The sequence below is a fragment of the Netta rufina genome (assembly GCF_964035555.1).
Source record: "Netta rufina genome assembly, chromosome: 7".
In the NCBI taxonomy this organism is placed as follows: Eukaryota; Metazoa; Chordata; class Aves; order Anseriformes; family Anatidae; genus Netta; species Netta rufina.
Genome location: NC_140130.1, coordinates 30376644 through 30395156, shown reverse-complemented (window position 1 = coordinate 30395156; position 18513 = coordinate 30376644). Strand labels below are relative to the sequence as shown.

Below are 18513 nucleotides of genomic sequence, written 5' to 3'. Positions count from 1 at the left end.
TTATGCATAAATTTTCAAGAGCATTCTGAAACTCAAAATGACTTATTTTAAAGATTTTGGATGAAAATATCTGGGTCTTTTTTTTAAGTGTTATTTTCTATGGGTAGCAAAGACAGCCCTCTGGTTTCTGCTTAATACGTTTTCATTGCCGCCAAATATTTTTATACTTGTGGATACAGCAAGTGTCTTTGTATACATTTTTCTACTTCTGGATAATCACAAGTTAATTGGGTCAAATAAATTCTTGACAGAGCTCCACCCAATTTAGTGTGCTGTCATTGACTGAATGTGAATATCACAGTGGTTGTTTAATCACTGCTCTCTTAGAGACCAAAAAATGTGTATGTTGCCACATGGATTTTCTGAGTGTCATACAGAGCTATAAATAGCTTTGCAAGGTACACCCAGGGAAGGCCGATAACTGAAGACAGGCTGGAAAATAGATCGCTGAAACAGGTAACAAAAAAAACTAGTAACAAAGAGGAATAATGAAAATGCAGGTAGTGATTTGACATCTACATTTTTGTCCTCTAAAGACAGAATCCTAAGATTCATGTTGCAGAGATGCTGAGTCAGCACTGACACTGCAATATCCTGACCTCCTCAGAAAGTATTGGTTCGGATCCAGTCAGGAAAGACAGCAGGATGCAAGGAACCTGTTTATTACTCTTTCTTTCTTTTTTTTTTTTCCTTCCTGAAATATTGTTCTTCAGTTCTAAGAAAAATGCCATGTTGACGGTATAGAAGCGAATCTGGTTTTGAAAAGAGGAGGAAATTGTACGAATGGATAAGGAAGCTGATAGCAGCATCTGATCCAAATAGAGCTTAATGAGCCCAGCAGACTCTGTGCTGTCACAGGCGGGTTCTGTGCTGACTGTGGGTTTCTGTGCGTTACCACAAAAGGGGTAATGTACTATACTCTTGACAAACTTGCATAGGAAATGTGAATGTTCTCCTTCTGTAAGTGATTCTGAATACCAAACTCTGCAGACATGTTAGAACTTGAATAGAAGTAAATATTGTTTCAAGAGCAATATTAAGATTTGGAGGAAACTTTTCCAGTGATTATCCTGCAGTTGCCTACTGCAAAGTTTTTGCATCTGCCCTGGAAAGCCACATCTTTGATTACCAGGAACAACAGGATTCTTCATGAAGCAGCCCTTAGGTCTTTTCCCGCAGGGCAGCTCCTGTGTCATCTTAGATTAATGCTCAGACTTGACAGTCCTGTGCCTAGGAATTCCTTGCCATCCTTAAATACGCATCTCATCGTGTACTTTCCAACCTAGAATTGCGTTGGATAAAAATATATTGAAATGTGCTGCTTAATATTTATTGTGATGATAAGTTTTTGCAGTTTTCATGAGATTATATTAGATATAAATCATCTGAGTCACCAGTGCTTAATTATTTTACTAAACTATTTCATCTTCTGTCATCATAGGGTAAATGTAAGAAAGAAAAATACATTTGTCATTTATTTGGTGTGTTCCTTTAAATGAAATTTCAGTATTGTGTGCAGGATAGAAATATTTCTTTGATGATTTGTTAATAATACTTTCCTTTTTCCCAGCTGGGTTCTGTCCTGCAGTAATACTAACAGCTGCAAAATGTTTCTGTGCAGAGCGTATTGAGGAATAAAAACAGAGACAGTATTAGGAAGGTTAAAGACTAAAGGTTCATAAAGGAATAATTGCAACTTCTTCCTACTGGGTTGTTAAACTGATATGAACTGCTCTTTTTTTCTTCACATTAGTCTTTTTTTATCTCAACTTGTGTTTAGTTTCTGCATTCACATGTTTAAATCCTAGGCTATTAATGTAAGTGTATGGTATTAAAGCCATTTGTATCAACTTTGACTTCTCAATATATTTAGGAAGGCTTTTGAAATTATACATGGTGATTTAAGAGGCAAAAGAATGGGAGTTAGTCAGGAAGGCCAAACATTGGAAAAGCAAAGCAGCAGTTTGCTCTTACCATGTTCTAAGGGGAAAAAAATAAAATTATGAGGAGGCTGTGGAATTTGCTTTCTTTTTCAGTAGATATGATATAATGGGAAAAATGGGTAGCGGTATGCAAGGCCAACTATCCTACCCTACTTCTTCTGCTTACGGACGCTGAAGAATTTTTGTTTACTTTCAGATGCTGTTTCCACATCTACTTACTCATCACCAGCCAAAAGTTTGGGAGATCCTGGAATAACTCCACTGTCTCCATCACACATTGTGGTAAGAAATGCGCTTTTAATATATTCTCTCTGTTGACATGACTTTCTCCTGACTGTTCCACGGGAAGCATTTGCTCTGGAAGGCTGTAATTTCCCCTTACGCTGATCACTTCTATGCTATCCATAGTTTAAAATTAAATTTTGGTCCCACTGGAGCTAGTGATGGAGCTCCCGTTCATTTCATTGGGGTCCTGGTTTTGCCTTTTTTGCCTACTTGTTGACCTAATAGATTTGTTCCTGTATACTTTTACATCAAAGTGAGGGGATACTTGATCCTCATAATTCTCACATTCTGTCCCTGTCTTTATCACTGATTTGTTTAGGCAGCACCTGAAAATACTCATTTTGTTTGGAAAAAAGGATCTATACAATACAGTAGTAGTATAATCTGGATTCCCAGACAAAAGAATCTCTTCCAGCAGAGAGAGAATGAAGCTCACAATAGAACTGATCTAATTTACTAAGGAAAATAGCCACCTCTGTAAGCTTTTAGGTACAAGCAAATATCCCATGTACTTAATGTGTTTTAATCTCTTAAATGTTGTGTTAATTTCATTGAGAAACTCCCATTAAAATTGAGTCCCATTTGTTTTTAAGATCATCTGCATCATCACAGTATATGCACTGAATATTTCTTAATATCACAAGAGATCATGTATAGAACACATCGCTATCCTTATCAGATTTCTTTCTTAGCTTTCTGAATCATGTTCAGACTGTACAGCATCCTTCTTTGGGATTTCCTGAGTTCTTGCTCATAAATCTAGTTTCCATTCCCTTCTTTCTCCATACACTGTAGAACTTCCACCTCATAGTTCTACCATACTGATGATGTGACATCCTCTTCCAGTTAGATTTGCCTCTTGAACTCTTTGAGGAAGACCTATAAATGCATATTGCTCTGGTTGAAAAGATTTATTAGGACAGTCCAAACAATTTTTCCATCATTAGAGACCAAACCTTATTATGCTCTTTTCTCCATTTTAAATAGCAGGCCTATAGGATGTGGAAAATGTAGGGGTACAACAGAAAGGTGCTGGAAGTAGTAGGCATGAAGCTGCAAAGACACAGGGTATAAGTGAGGAAGGTGGTGGAACTCTGCTCACAGAAAGGGGACATCTGGCAGTTCCTCTGTAAAAATACCAATTGCTTCAAAATACTGCTGAGAGTACAGGCTGAACAGCAGTGGTGGGGGATTCAAACATGTCCCCTATCTTATGGGTCAGCAGTTCTGCTCCACGGTGGTTTTGCCAAGATGGTACATGTGTGGGTGGGTGTACTACCCTCCTTCACCATCTGCCTGCCTTAAGCACGTAGCTCTTTCACCAGTATTTCCAGCTTCTTGTTCTCTTCCTGGCATGCCGAGCTGTTAGTGCTTTAACCACTACCAGCATTTGAACAACAGTTTCTTACTTTTTGTTACTTATTGCCTTTTTATGTAGGATTTATGATTGACAAGAGCACACCTGGGAGTGGCACAATTGAGACGATGCTTTGTATCACATCATTACAATTTGGGCCATGATCCACTCACTTTTTCTAGTTAACATTCCCACAGTGGCTCAGACTGTGCTTTTCAGGGATTGGAGGATTACAGGTAAAAGGAGAGACAGTGAATGTGAGTCCTCCTTTCTATAAGCAGCTGAACAACTCTCCACATCCAAGCACAGGCAGGAGGAAATAGTGTTTCCAAAAGAAGCTTTTTTGTAAATTCTTAATTGATAAGTAATTATTGTGGCACATAGAGGTTATTGCTATATATTGGGTGGTTCTGCCTCTACTACTTCAGAATGGTAGTAGTATCTCAGGGTCAAGGTTATGACCTAGATAATTCTGAGAACTTCTAAGTAAGCCCCAGATATAATACACTGATGGATATAAACATATCCATCAAACATTTGTCAACTGCATGAAGTTCAACAAAGCCAAGTGCCGGGTCCTGCACCTGGGGCGCAATAACCCCAAGCAGAGCTACAGACTGGGAGAGGAATGGTTGGAGAGCTGCCAGGCAGAGAAGGACCTGGGAGTGATGGTGGATAGTCAGCTGAATATGAGCCAGCAGTGTGCTCAGGTGGCCAAGAAGGCCAACGGCATCCTGGCTTGTATCAGGAACAGCGTGACCAGCAGGGCGAGGGAGGTGATCGTCCCCCTGTACTCAGCTCTGGTGAGGCCGCACCTCGAGTACTGTGTTCAGTTTTGGGCCCCTCGCTACAAGAAGGACATCAAGGTGCTTGAGCGGGTGCAGAGAAGGGCGACGAAGCTGGTGAGGGGCCTGGAGAACAAGTCCTACGAGGAGCGGCTGAGGGAGCTGGGCTTGTTCAGCCTGGAGAAGAGGAGGCTCAGGGGTGACCTTATCGCTCTCTATAGGTACCTCAAGGGAGGCTGTAGCGAGGTGGGGGTTGGCCTGTTCTCCCACGTGCCTGGTGACAGGACGAGGGGGAATGGGCTTAAGTTGAGCCAGGGGAGTTTTAGGTTAGATGTTAGGAAGAATTTCTTCACTGAAAGGGTTGTTAGACATTGGAACAGGCTGCCCAGGGAAGTGGTGGAGTCACCATCCCTGGAAGTCTTCAAAAGACGTTTAGATGTAGAGCTTAGGGATATGGTTTAGTGGAGGGCTGTTAGCGTTAGGTTGGAGGTTGGACTCGATGACCTTGAGGTCTCTTCCAACCTAGAAATTCTGTGATTCTGTGATTCTGTGATATCCTTCACTTGTTCAGTTTAAGAAAAAACAAAAACAACAACAAAACACTAGGTTACTCGTTTTGCTGTTAGCCATAAGTTTTAATGCTAGAGGATAGCAGCTATTCCAAGAAATGCATATGACAAACTTGTGATTCAATAAAAAATGCATAAAATATCTTCCAGCAAATCTGTGATATATCTTTCAGTAAATCTATAATTATATATTAAATTTCTGCTTAGAATGGAATATAGATCTTTTTGGCATCAACTTTGTTCACAAATGCAGCTTTAGGGAAGTCCTTATTTCCTTTGAAGAGGTATGCAGTGCAGAAATCCTGAAGGATGAAACAGATTACAGTTATTCTAATCAATGACTCAGCGTTTGTTTTGCTTCTGCTATTTAACAGAAGGACTCTGATGCAGAGGATGCTGTAGAACAGTTATTTCTCGTTGTTGTGGCTATTGATTTTGGCACAACATCCAGTGGCTACGCCTACAGCTTCACCAAGGAACCAGAATGTATTCATGTAATGAGGTAAGGGCTGCAATGCAGCATTTAGTTTTTGATTGTGGGCTATAGTTATCTATGCAGTAGCTGTAGCTATTTCCTGCAGTACCCTGAAGTGTCTAGATTTCTCTAGTATTGCTACAGTGTACACGTGGCTATAATTTTTGGTTGTATCTTATTGTATTCTAATTTGCTTTAATAAACAATGTAAGAATATCCTCTGTTACTTTGCTAAGTTTGTAAGGTGATATGAATAAAAGGAGAAGTTAGTGAATATTTAGAATTGTTTAGGGAGCAGTGATGGCCTTAGCTCTGAGATTATGAGAAACTGCACATTTTTAAAAAGAAACATGGCATTTCCCAGGGTGGGGAAGCAGATATTGAAGGAAAACATTCAAGAAAATGTTTGACTTTCTGGTGCATGCAGAACTCGGCAAATCCATGCTAGTAGAAAATAATCTTATCATCTACCTTGTCATCATGTAGTAATGTGTAAGTCCAGTTTTCATAAAAGACTTAAGATCTTAATGGCTTCTTCATGTTTAATAGCATTTAGATGCATAAACAGCTACTGACAAATAAGGGGAATGGTAACTGCTTTTGCCAGCATAGCAGGATCCGAGAGCATCATGCAAGCTACTTGATGGAATTTTCTCAAGCATTTCTGGCTTGAGAAATGCTCATTAGAAGCAGGATAGCAATAGTAAATAAAATGGAGCCCAGAGAAAGCGAGTAAGTAAGTTGTCTGCAGCTGCCCATCTGCTTGAATCATTCTTGTATAAAGTTGTGTTATACAACAGTTAGTTACTTGCACCCACAAACTGGTAGTCCATTTGGCTGATTTTTAGCATTAAATATGAGCCAAATCCCTGTTAATGAACCAGTGATACTGGAAAATAAGGAACCAAAAGGCATGCATTGGAAAATTAAGGTTTGATGTGAATTCTGTTCTGTATTGTACATAACAAGGGACAAAATTCAGGTACTATTATGTGATTTATTTATGTTATTTATTTTATTTATTTCTCGATTCAAGCAACAATCCTATTTTTTTTTTCCTTCTACGATTCTGATATATATGTCTAATGCAAAAACTATTATGGCAGGTATCTGAAGGGGTTGCACCACAAGACATTTTTGTAGTGTTTTTGATATTTTGGGGGATTTTTAAAAATAACTAAAAGCTCATGTAATTTTTATTAAAGTATCTTTAAAATGCCTATATTGTAATGAGACTAAGGTATAGGCAATTTAAGGCGTAAAGAAAGTATGTATAAGCTTAGGCCAGAGAAGTTCTTTCAACAAAGCTGCTGTTGTAGCAGTAGGTAATGTGCTGTTTGTTACACTGTAATGCTGAGAAGGAAAGGGCACAAAGATTTACTTGCTGAAGTCCACTGTGATATACTGTAATTTTTCTAAGTAAAGTTGCTAGCTGAATGCAGGCCTTTAAATCTCAGCAGACAGAATTCATTGTGCAGTCAGCCTGCACAGTCACCTTGTATGTGGCTGCAAAGTATTTTAGAGAGATCTGGCAGAACTGGGTGATGGAAAATACTATCTAAAGGGAAGTAAGTTTTAGAATGACAGTAGGCCATACAGTGGCAAAGATACTTGCTGTGTTCAATAGGAACATGCTTCAAGGACTTTTTTGCATCCCATCCATCTAATGTTTTGCTAATGGCACGGGAAGCTGCCTGATGCTAGAAGTCAAAGGACAGGCCATGCAGTAGCAGTCAACTTCATTAAGAAATTTCGAAGGTAACCTGTCAGACTTGATGAATCTCTGGAAATCACTGTCAGAAATGTGGCAGGTTGTTAACTAATGCTTCTACTGCTAGACCTACTTCTGCCAGGTTACAGGGCTGTGGAATCAGAACCCGTATTTATCAATTCCTGTTCTCCTTTTACAGCAAACAATTAATCAGATTTCTTAAACCAAATGAATGAAGTGAGGGAAGACATCTCTGAGCTGTACATAAGTCCTATATATCTTCTTGTTCCTATAGTTTCTGTGGATCTTTCACTATGTATAATTACTTCTGTTTTTAGGATTCAAAATTTTACCTGTTGGACCTCATTTTGCCATTTGGTTTGCACTCCCCTGCAGTTAATTACAAACTTGATTCTCCTTCCAGGGTTCCAAGCTTCCTGAGGTAGATTCCTGATACATTGAAATCTAGGTGCCAGATGAGAGTATATTCCAAATCTTAAATGATATTTTACTTCCTGCGGTTCAGAACACCATATTTTTTCTCATGCAAGAAAGGCAGCATGACTGTGATACAGACCTGTATAGATAATATGTGAGATCCTGATTTAAAAAGAAGTTAAATGAATTAATTTAAAAAGAAGAAATGGTTATTCCAAATGGTTAACAACCAATGGTTATTCCAGTGGTTATTCCAAACAATGGAAAATACTTTAATAACAAAAAATATTTTTATTAAAAAAAAAAAAAAGCATTGCCCTTGCTTCTGTCTGTGAAGTACTGAAAAAGTTCATAAAATACTGCTGGCAGGGATGGATTTTGGGGAGATATAGCTGAAATTGACTTATGAAATATATATGTAAATACAAGTGAAATCATGAAGTTCAATGAACAGAATTGTGTATGTGTCAGAATAAGGCTTCAGTGGTTTCCAATGTATTAAGAAGTTCGAACTCTCTACATAACGATGGCTGCATGTAGGGTAACTTACAAACATTTCTGCAGACTAAATGTAACTTCCCACCCGTACTCGAGAATGTTTACATTAAAATAAAGCATACCAGTGATACATGGTCTGTGCTTCCTAACATTTTTTCTCCTTTTCCTCCTTGGTGTTGATCCTTTCCAGACATTTTGATTTCTGGCTGCCTTTTAACAAAGCTGCTTTTCTGTACATGTCTCAGTGCAGGGCGAGGTGGGTGTAGTTAGAAGGTCCTGCTTTGGTGAAAGAGTGAACACACAGGGCTTCAGTCCAAAGTTAGACTGTAGTGTTAGGAGGTTACAGGTCTGGTCCTGTAATTAGTATACCCACAGCCATAAACATGATTTTTTTTTTTATTAATTTGCTGTGGTGTCTAGTACTTAAAAGGAGGAATTTATAGGCATTGACCTAACAAAGATCTTTAGGCATATGCTTAGCTTTAAACCTGTGGATTGCCTCCCTGAGTTCAGTGGCACGTGCTTGGAGTTGGGCACGGGTTTCTAGATGATTGATGAGTGTCTTTGCCTGGATGACTTTAGTTGCTGTTTTATTAATTTCAGGTAATATTTCATGCCTGCCAGCTCCTTCCCCACAGGTTCTATGTAGATGGTAGTGGCTACCTTCAGGTTCTTGCTGCAGGGTAGAAGTACACATTACAGGGAGTGCTGTTCTCTGCATATGTTGAGGCTGAGTCCTTGTGTATGAGCAATCTGGCCAGGACTTAAGTGAGCGCTTCAATAGGCAGGGCAGAGCCAGAGCCCTAATGAAAGACAGCTCCATGCTGTTGAACTAGCAAATAACTTCTCCTGTGAAGGCAATATGTGAGGTGTTGCAGTTTTGAAAAACTCCTATTGATCTATATGTGCTTATGTGAAGCTGAAAATATTTTCTCTGCTGGTTAAATAGCAACAAACTGAACTTAAGTATTTCACAGATGGAGAAAAAATGAATGGACAAACATGTATGCTTTTGAAACAAATTGCAGGCTGTATTTGGTAGAAGGGAGAATGTGGTCTTTTTTCAATATAACTCAATCTTCAGTCTTTCTTTTTCTTTCTTTTCCCTGTTTGATTGGAATTCTTGGCTGACACATGCTTGCCTTTCTTGTGTGAGGCGTTCAGCTCCATGTGATGACCCCGCTGCTTTATTTCCTTGACTGCAGCCCTGGATCAAATTCTCATCACTCTGCAAGGATCACTCTTTTTCCTCTGTTAGCCAGATTCATGTGTGAGGAAGGGCATTTCTCTCACCTTACTGTACCCTTGTGATCCTTTCCACGCTAGCTTTCCTTTGGTCTCTTTTCACCTTTGATATACAGTCAGATCCTGGGTGGCTATAAACTGGTCTGTGCTGCTCTGTTGAGCTGCTCCACTTTATGTCAGCCTAGGAACTGGTCTCAGATGTCTAAATTTAGGCAGAAATCTGACTTAGGTTCTGTTTGAATAGATTTTTAGCTCTGACTCTGCTTTGAGAAGATACCTCCCACGTGCATTTAGAGTGCTGCTGGTGTGTATTATGTCATGCTCTTCACAGATGTTTGTTGTGTTTTTTTTTTTTTTTTTTTTTTTCTTCCCTGAGAGCATTATTACTATTATTTTGCCTGAATCAAACCCACAAAAGAAAACTGCAAGCAGAAGTGTTGAAATGCTAGCCGTGCTGATGGTATTGAAAGAAGCCTCCGTTAACTGGAGCGAGGCTAGTGCTCCATCTGAGAAGAGTGCAGTGAGGAGCTAGCGTGCGCGGGCCTCTGACTGCAGCTGCTTCTTTCTAGAAAAGATGTCACACAGGAATATTTCAAAAGCAAATGGTAAAGTCAGACTCCCCATTCTGTTCTCAGTAACACAGGCTGAGAACTTCACTTGCTGAACAATTGCAGTGTCTAATTTCCATTAGGAGCTCATCAAGAAGCAAGCACCTAATTCTCTATAGACGATTTTGAAAATTTCAGCCTGTGCTACGGAGCATCAATTTGTTTTCATTTAAAGTACAGGTTATGGGTGCTTCTTCCAGAAAGAGAAAATGTGCCTAGCTATAAAGAAAAACAAAGAGGCATTGTTATTAGCCAGCAGCTAAGTACACGTCCTATTTATGGAATTTCCCACCAGTGACTCAGAATGAATCATTAATGATTTCAAGTGAAAAAGATACCAGATTGTCTCCTCTCTGCTCGCTGCGGATGTGTGGGATGTAACATTCTGGTGGAAGAGGCAGCGTTTTCTGCCTGTGGGCTGTGGGACCCCTACTTCTTAGTGCTGGAACCATATGTTAGCTGTAAGACCTGCTTGCTCACAGGGTTTGCACTTCACCAAGTACATTGCCAGCAGCAGGTTGCAGGAAATGCTCTGCAGCAGAGACCTTGCTGGCTGATAATAGCTGTGGGGCTGAGCAGCAGGACAAGGGAGATTTAGCAAAGATTTTTCTGAGTGGGTGAAGGTGGAAAAACACTCCACTTCCCATCATACTGTTTCTGCATTCAAGTCAGTGGAATTGCCCTCTATATTAGAGAAAATTCATGGATGTGGTGCTTCCCTGCCATCACGGCTGCTACTGCAAAAAAGGACATGTTTTGCTCTGTTAGATCTGGTTGAATGGTCTCAAGGGTTCCCAACAGTGTACAGGATCCCAATCCTAAGAAGATCCCAATCCTAGCTGCTTATTACTTGGCCAAGTATTAACCTCTTAGATCGATACTTTTTTTTTTTTTTTTTTTTTCCAGCATTTGTCTGACTTGATCTGGAGGTCAATTAATTTTCAATTGGTTCAACTGTTTCTGAGAGTGAAATGGAAAAATAAATATTTTTTTGACATGATCTTCCCACGTCACGTAAACAAGAACCGGAGAACAAAGCAATCGTTTTGTACTTCAGAACAAGGGCTTTGGCAGGAGGACATTATGAAAATGTGTTTTGCTATCTTTAGAAAAAAAGCAATCAACATGTGGTTTAGTAATGAATGCACTTGCCCTTGTGATCTTAACTTGGTTCCTTTTTGAGCTGCATTATGATTATGGCTGATAGCATAAAGCAGATTTTCCACTGGTGCTTTTTAAAGAAAATCTTGTCTGGTAAATGTTTGTTTCCCATGCTGAAAGTATTTGTATATGGGGCGAGGGGAGCAGTAACATGAGTTTCTTCTTCTTCCATTCTGCTTTTTTTGTGATGGAGAAGCCAGGAGAAAATCAGAATGCTCACAGCTCTGTGGTACAGGTTTTTATTGTATGACCTTTTTACTCCCCCACCCCCAAATTCCTGCTTCATTTAATGCAAAGTACGGAGGTTCTTCCCATGTTCGCTATCCTTATTTATTTCCTTATCCAGTCTGTGAAACTAGCGTTGTGTTCCTTTCATTGTCATACCTTTGTACAGATCTTCCTCAAAATACCTTTGTACTTATCAGGTCTTCCCAAAAATGCCTTTGTGATCTTCATAAGATAGGATAGGTATAATCGCTGTTTTAATGGGTAGTAGTGAGGGAAAATTTTTGGTGCCTCTAATACATTTAGGGGTTGAGGGAGTCTATTTTAATTTTGACAGACATTTTTTTCTAAACTTTATACTACCATTTAGACATTTTTAAAACAAATTCCATCAACTTCAGGTGAGTAGAGAGAACAACAATGAGAGCTCAACATCTGCAGATTTTTCCATATAGTGTTTATTGCATATGTATGTTCAGTTTGAAAATGTAAGTATAACGCTGTTCCCTTCTTAGCTGTGTGGCTTACTCTAGGAAACCTGTATTCTTATCAAAGACATACTATAATTATATCCTTAAAAACTACAACTAACTGTAAAAAGTATTGAATTCTCCGAAACAAAACTTGCAGTCCTCTTTTACTGAATGTGAATAAAACCACTTGTTTTTGGTATTTTAAGGATTGAATTTAATATTAATATATTTGAGGTGAAAACTGTGTGTGCAATCTGCTACCAGATTGTTTTCTAACAATATTAAGTTTTTACTACTCTAAGTGTTAGTGTCATTTACTGAAACTGTTTCTCTTGTTGGATAGACGATGGGAAGGTGGGGATCCAGGTGTATCCAACCAGAAGACACCAACTACTATCCTCTTAACACCAGAAAGAAAGTTTCATAGCTTTGGGTATGCAGCGAGAGATTTCTACCACGACTTGGATCCCAATGAGTCAAAGCACTGGTTGTATTTCGAGAAGTTTAAGATGAAGCTACATACCACAGGTGTAAGTAATAACTAATGCTCTTGGATAATTCTGCATTCGCTGCTCACATCACCTTCCTATGCAGAGTGCTAGATTTTGCCTTAAGATTGTGAACTGGATATGAAGGAGATCTATTTCTAAGTTTAGAGAGTAAATAAAGTAAATGAAACTATTCAGTTAACTTATTCCGATTCATTTTGCTTCTTGCTGTGTTTGGCAAGTGCATTTTGCCTGTATTCTCTCTAGATCTTAGAAGCTCAATATCTGCTTTGCTTAAATCTTTAAGGTCTAATTTTCTTGGGTGAAATTGATGGCCTTGTGGGGAGTCTGCAAAAGGTCAGTTTGTTCTGTAAAATTTATTCAAAGAGCAGAAATAGAATATAAAAGCCATAATGAACTCTTGTGCAAAGGAACAGATTTGTCCAGAGTTCTTTGTAGTAACTGCAAGTGGAAATCATATCGCTAATTTTACATTATTCTACTGATTATATTTAGGTCTTTCAACTAAACCATTGTAGAGTTTAGGGACTTGGCCAGTACTTTCTGTATTGAGGTATTTTCTGGTTTCATGTGTTCATGGGAAGTCAAAAATATATGCTTTTAACTTTTAACTTGGATTAAATATCTTGCATATGCAGCTTTGTTGCAATTAATTACAGATATATTTTATTGTAATTACTTAATATTTTGCTCTGTATTGCTCTCTCTGCCTGCAGTTCTTTGTAGACATGGTAGGTGTTTAAAAACAAAATCTAAAATAAACACTAAATGTCATGCTCCAGGAAATTCAAGTGATGAGTTAGATCCTCTTCAGAACAGTTTTGTCACTTTTTCCTAGCCAGGTGGATAAAGAAATATTCCCTTTCCTCAAGCACTGGGAATTAATTTTATGTTTATCTTTTCCTCTGAATAACTTCCAGTTATTTTCTTTCATGTAGAACCTTACCATGGAGACAGACCTGACAGCTGCAAATGGCAAAAAAGTCAAAGCACTTGAGATATTTGCTTACGCCCTGCAATTCTTTAAGGAACAGGCATTAAAGGTAGAATAATGCTTCCTTATCTAGATTCTCTATATTTATAACCAGTATAAACGTGAACCTAACATTTCTAACCTTACTGAGCTTTGACCTCAGTGGTATTTGATGTAAACAAAGCAAGGCAGCTGTAGAAACTCTCAGCAGTCTGTGGACTCTGTGGAGCTCACAATAGCCTGCCATGCTTTCCCCTTGCACAGGGGAAGCATGATACAACAATAGTAAGTGTATCACTGTGATGCGGTTCTGAATATTTTCTTACTGGGATAACTATTTTGTTTGCTTTCTTTCTCATGAAAAATGTTGATTCGAAAAGAAAACTTTAAAAGTGTAGGAGCTGAACTTCAGCATTTCACTCAGTCTGCATATTTAACTTGCCAAGAATTAAATTTTAGGCTGGATTCTGGCTTTGCCCCTTGCACTGCAGCCACTGGAACTATTCAGTGTTCTGTGTTCACTTGAGGTTCTCTCTCATGGTAAAGAGTCAGCACTGTGAAACACAACAGAGGGGGCACCTACCAATCTCTGCTGTCCCAATCTGACATCATCTTCAGTGACCACAGGGATGCTGGATGATCTGGGTTTACTTTGTTACAGAAAGACTATTAAAAGCTGATGTACAATTGGGTGACTCAAATCTCATTGTACGTTTGTACAGTGATGACTTACTGAGGTGTACAAACTGGCTAACACGGTGGAAACAGTGTAATTATGTTAGTGCAATGATCTGTGTAGGCTACTTGAATTGACAGAGCAACAGAGTATGTTAGCCTGTGTGGAATTTTGCATTAGTGCAGATCCATAGCATTTGTTATCCAACCATCTCGGGTACCTCTGCACAACACTTTATTCTGTTCCACGCAGCTAAATTGCATCGCGTGTGCCAAAGAGCCACAGGTGGTTTATGGCATTGTAGCCATGTGCTGACTCTTTGCAGGGGTGAATTTCATGTTACGCTGCGAAATGTCAGTTGGTTGCTCTCATCCTGAATGCAAATCTGTACAGAAAATCTAACAAGCATTAGGGAGAACCTAAAAGTAAGACAGACATTTGTTAGAGCTTTAATTTGTAAATCTATACCGTGTTCTGATGTACTGCCTCTATTTACACCATCTTTTTATTTTTAACTACTGTGTCTGTTTTTTGTAGGGTGAATGCATTTTGTTTTCTATTTCCAATTTGAAATGTTATAATGCTCATACCTTTTAATATTATTCTTGGGTCACAAGATTGTATTTATTTGTTCCTCTCTTGTGAAATACATGTCTCCACTAAGCAGTTTGTATATTTAAGGTCTCATGTAGACAGTCAGGTGAGAATTAAGTGCACATTAGTTTCAGATCCACCATTATATTGCCAACGTATAGCAGTTGCTAGGCCAAGCCATAATCAAGCAAGCCTTGTTGATGTAAAGCTAACCTACTTTTCTGAATGGGATTAATTTATTTGCTGCAAGATATCAATCTGTTCTTTGTGGTTGCATAGGAATTACTGTATCATTACAACTCCAAATTCTTACTTGTCCAGGACTGTATGCGATGGATTCTTGCATTGAACGTTGAGTCACAGACTTGTACCTGTGCTTGGGGAAATTCTTAGTGACTGTGGATGCTGTGCTGCCTGTTCTGGGCTGCATCCTTTTATGATGTTAAAAAACACCTCCCTGTGACTTGTGAGTGCATGCTGAAACTAATCAGACAAGCAGTGTGAATGTTCCTCTGGACTGTAATCTGTCCGTTCCTGGTGCCCTGTGTGGTATAAAGGTACTACTTTTCTACCGTGGATTTTTCAGCTGCAGCATAGCTAAGCAAACACAACACCTTGGCACGGCACATGCAGAAACATATTTTACATTCTAAAGGCCCGTTGTTCACCTTTATGAACCTTTCCCTGTTTGGATGGAGATTTAGATAGGACATATGGTAATGACATTTTACTTGGAACCTTTCCCAAAACATGTCAGTATATCACCTAATTTGCAAATGCAGTACAGACTTTCCTCTTTTTAAGGGGGGAAAAAAGGACAATAAAAGAACTAAACTACTCTTGAATGCTTGCTTAATGCAAAATTTTCAAGGAGCAACCAGTCCATTTTTTTAAGGCTTCAACTGTAATTTCCCCTTGTTAACTGAGATGTAAAATTTTGATTTAAAGGTGAGTGATGTATAAAGAAGGCATTGAAAAATCCAGATTGTAAAACATAATGCTCAACAATACCTCAAATACTTTTCTGTTTATTAATCAAGATGTAAGCGTGAATTCTTCAGGCTAACAGCAAATCCCACACTATGACTTAAGAACGTATATAAACATTCCGTAATCAGCAGTACCTGAGCTGCTTTTGGAAAAACTGACTTTTCTACTTCATGTTAAGCAGTAACCTTTTCTATATGCCTCCTTAAGAAGGTGTCAACCCCAATCCTGGCTTTTGGCATGGTAAGGCATTCTTGACAGGTTGGCAGTAATTTAAATGTTTGGATTTATAGCATAGGTGTAGTAGCATAACAGGAAAAAAAAATCAAAAGAAAAAGTTTTTGTTACTGGAGCCAGCAGAAAATATTTCCTTATGAAGTTGCCACACATCATTTTGTATTCACATCTTTTTTCTTTTGTTTAGGAGCTCAGTGACCAAGCAGGCTCTGATTTTGAAAACACTGAAGTAAGATGGGTCATTACAGTGCCTGCTATTTGGAAGCAGCCTGCAAAGCAGTTTATGAGACAAGCTGCCTACAAGGTAAGGTTACAGGGTGAATGTAAAAATGCCCCCTTTAAAGCCCTAGATGATAAGGTAAATGATAAAATGGTATTTGGGACAATTAGAACTAGGATAAACTGTATAAAAGTAGTCTAGAAAAGAATCAGACTAGAAATGTTGAAAGAGAAGGTAACTCTAGGAAGTTGTAGCTTCAAGTCATGTGTGTTCACATTTTAAATGCTTTTTTCTTTTGATTTACTTCTATATATTGGTGTCCCTCACTGCACACTCTGGTGTTTTGGTCATCTTGTACACTGTATTCCTGCTGAATTCAGTGCACATGGAACAGATGCAGTTTTGAGACCCAAGGGAAAGCTAAATGAAAACAGTGGGCGCAGTTTTGTTTTGTTATTTTCTTTAGGTCATCACAGGCTTTTATAGTAAAAAAAAATAAGGAAAAGTAGGGAAAGCACAGAGCATCCTCAGTGGGACTTTTTTTTCTTGTTCCCATTTTCCCACAGTAGAAACGAACAGACTGCGAACCAGATAGTCTGAGTATAAAATTAAATTCAAATGTTATTTTCACCAGTAAGATGTTTATCTGCATTTAACCCTTTCCCCTCTCTAGCCCCCCCCCAAATGTACACATTCCATATTGCATGTCCTTTATTTCAAATTCACTTTGTGTCTGTGATATACTAGATGTACGCATTCTTCTTTTCATCAGGAGACTCATTTTGCATTTTGTTTTATTTATTTTTGGTCACAGACTTGCGTAACCCCTTGGCAGCAGATCTGTGATGCACAGTTTGTGAAATATCTACTAGTTCATGCGTAATTTGCAGAGTGCTCCTGGGAAGCACCCAGATTTTTCTAACTCTGTTTCTAACTATCTCTAATGTTGAGCAACATTTTTCTTAACAGTCTTTATTGTGGGATTGCTAATGCTAGTGCCAGAAGCAAAACACTCTTAAAGTTCTGATGGAAGGACACGGTTGTAGGTAAATCTGAAACACTAGAGACCCATTCATTATCTTTGTATATTGTTGTCTGCCTGCTGTCTGTGTGCATGTGTGCTCGTGAAACGGGATCTGTGACAGGAGCAGGGCAGGGCAAGGTAGATCTCTGGGCATCTCTCATTTGTGGCACAATGGAATGTTGTTGAGTAGTGTCTGTGTCTGTGGTTTTGTCTGTGATTGTGTTCTTTTATCGGCAAGCTTGTTAAAAAGCAAGGACTGACAAGGCTTTTAACTCGGTGTGTGATCAATTGCAGGAAAACGTAAGCATTTAGGGAAATAACTGAATGTTTACTTGACACACACGGGTGATATTTAAAGCAATGGGGATGAAGACAGAAATGCAGAAGACAGAGTTCTGTGTTGCCATTCAGTCTTTCAGATTCCTATTGCTGGATCCAGCAGAAGTTTTAGCCCTTGGTGCTAGCTATCGAAACGTGCAAGCATCATGAAAAGCAGAGCTTGTGTTCATGGGAGTAATTGGAGCATTGAGAGAAGTATGAAAAGGCAGTGGTAGAGACTTTGTTGCTGGAAACACGCTCAGGTGCAACCACTAGTCTAAGCTGATAGGTAACTAGCGGGAAGTGAGTTGAGGTGTGGAAATTTGCTGAAGTAATCTGTGGCAAGTAACGTAGCTCCAACAGAATAAAAGTACTGATTATTTCAGTCTTTGGTTGACAATGTAAAGCCCAGCCTTTCTGGAATTATGAAAGGGTTGTCTAGTCAAATCTAAGTACCGCATGGAATTCCTAAAGTCAAGTGAAAAGCATTGTAGATGCTTTTCCAACCTCCAATTTCAGTGCATCTCTGACATCTCCTCATCAATGTCTTGCTTTAACAAACCATTGCTAGCCTGGCACTGTTGATCTGTTGGAGGGCTCCCACGGCTCCCCCTTCCAGTTGCTGTGTGGCTTTGTCATTTGAATGAGTAATCTGGGTGTTCCCTTCAGCTCACAGTTCTTCCTCTGACCTCCCATCCAGCCTAGCAAAATCTTGCTAATTCTGTCTGCACAAGAGCTTTTCTTGTCCGTTCATACCGCTGAGCTTTCATCAAAGCTGTCACTGAGTTTGCATCTCTGTTATTGCAACATCATTTCCTTGGCTTTTGCGACTGTAATCTGGCCTATTTTGCATCCCTTCAGAATGCTGCTACCAAAGGGCTTTGTTGCTTCACATTTGATAGGGAATCAGCCTACGTTTGCCTCCATCTGTGTCATCTCAGACATAAGCTGCATGTCCTGGACACAAGCATCTATAATGCTAACTCGTTTTTCTCCTCTGGAACGTTCTCTGAAATGTCTTTTTTGTCACGCATACAAAAACTTGACCGTGGTTGACCTACTGAGATTTGTAAACTTCCTTATTGCTTCTTGCTGTTACCCTGCCTGCCCTACATGTATCTGTATTCATCTATTGTACTTTTCTTATTCTTAACGCTTTATTTTTACTTTCCATACTTGAGTTGTTACCTCTGAAACTGGTA

General features: G+C 39.0%; 1 protein-coding gene across 1 annotated transcript in view; it reads left to right on the top strand.

Moving 5' to 3' along the window:
* The window catches only part of HSPA12A (heat shock protein family A (Hsp70) member 12A), a gene marked incomplete at its 5' end in the record, with an annotated part of 56593 nt that overhangs the window by 11251 nt on the left and 26829 nt on the right, over window positions 1-18513 (top strand). Inside the window, 5 exons of the mRNA XM_084290223.1 lie at window positions 2140-2225; window positions 5314-5441; window positions 12117-12303; window positions 13221-13325; window positions 15937-16053. Of these exons, the coding sequence (XP_084146349.1) occupies window positions 2140-2225; window positions 5314-5441; window positions 12117-12303; window positions 13221-13325; window positions 15937-16053 (623 nt within the window). The remainder of the gene's footprint in view (window positions 1-2139; window positions 2226-5313; window positions 5442-12116; window positions 12304-13220; window positions 13326-15936; window positions 16054-18513) is intronic.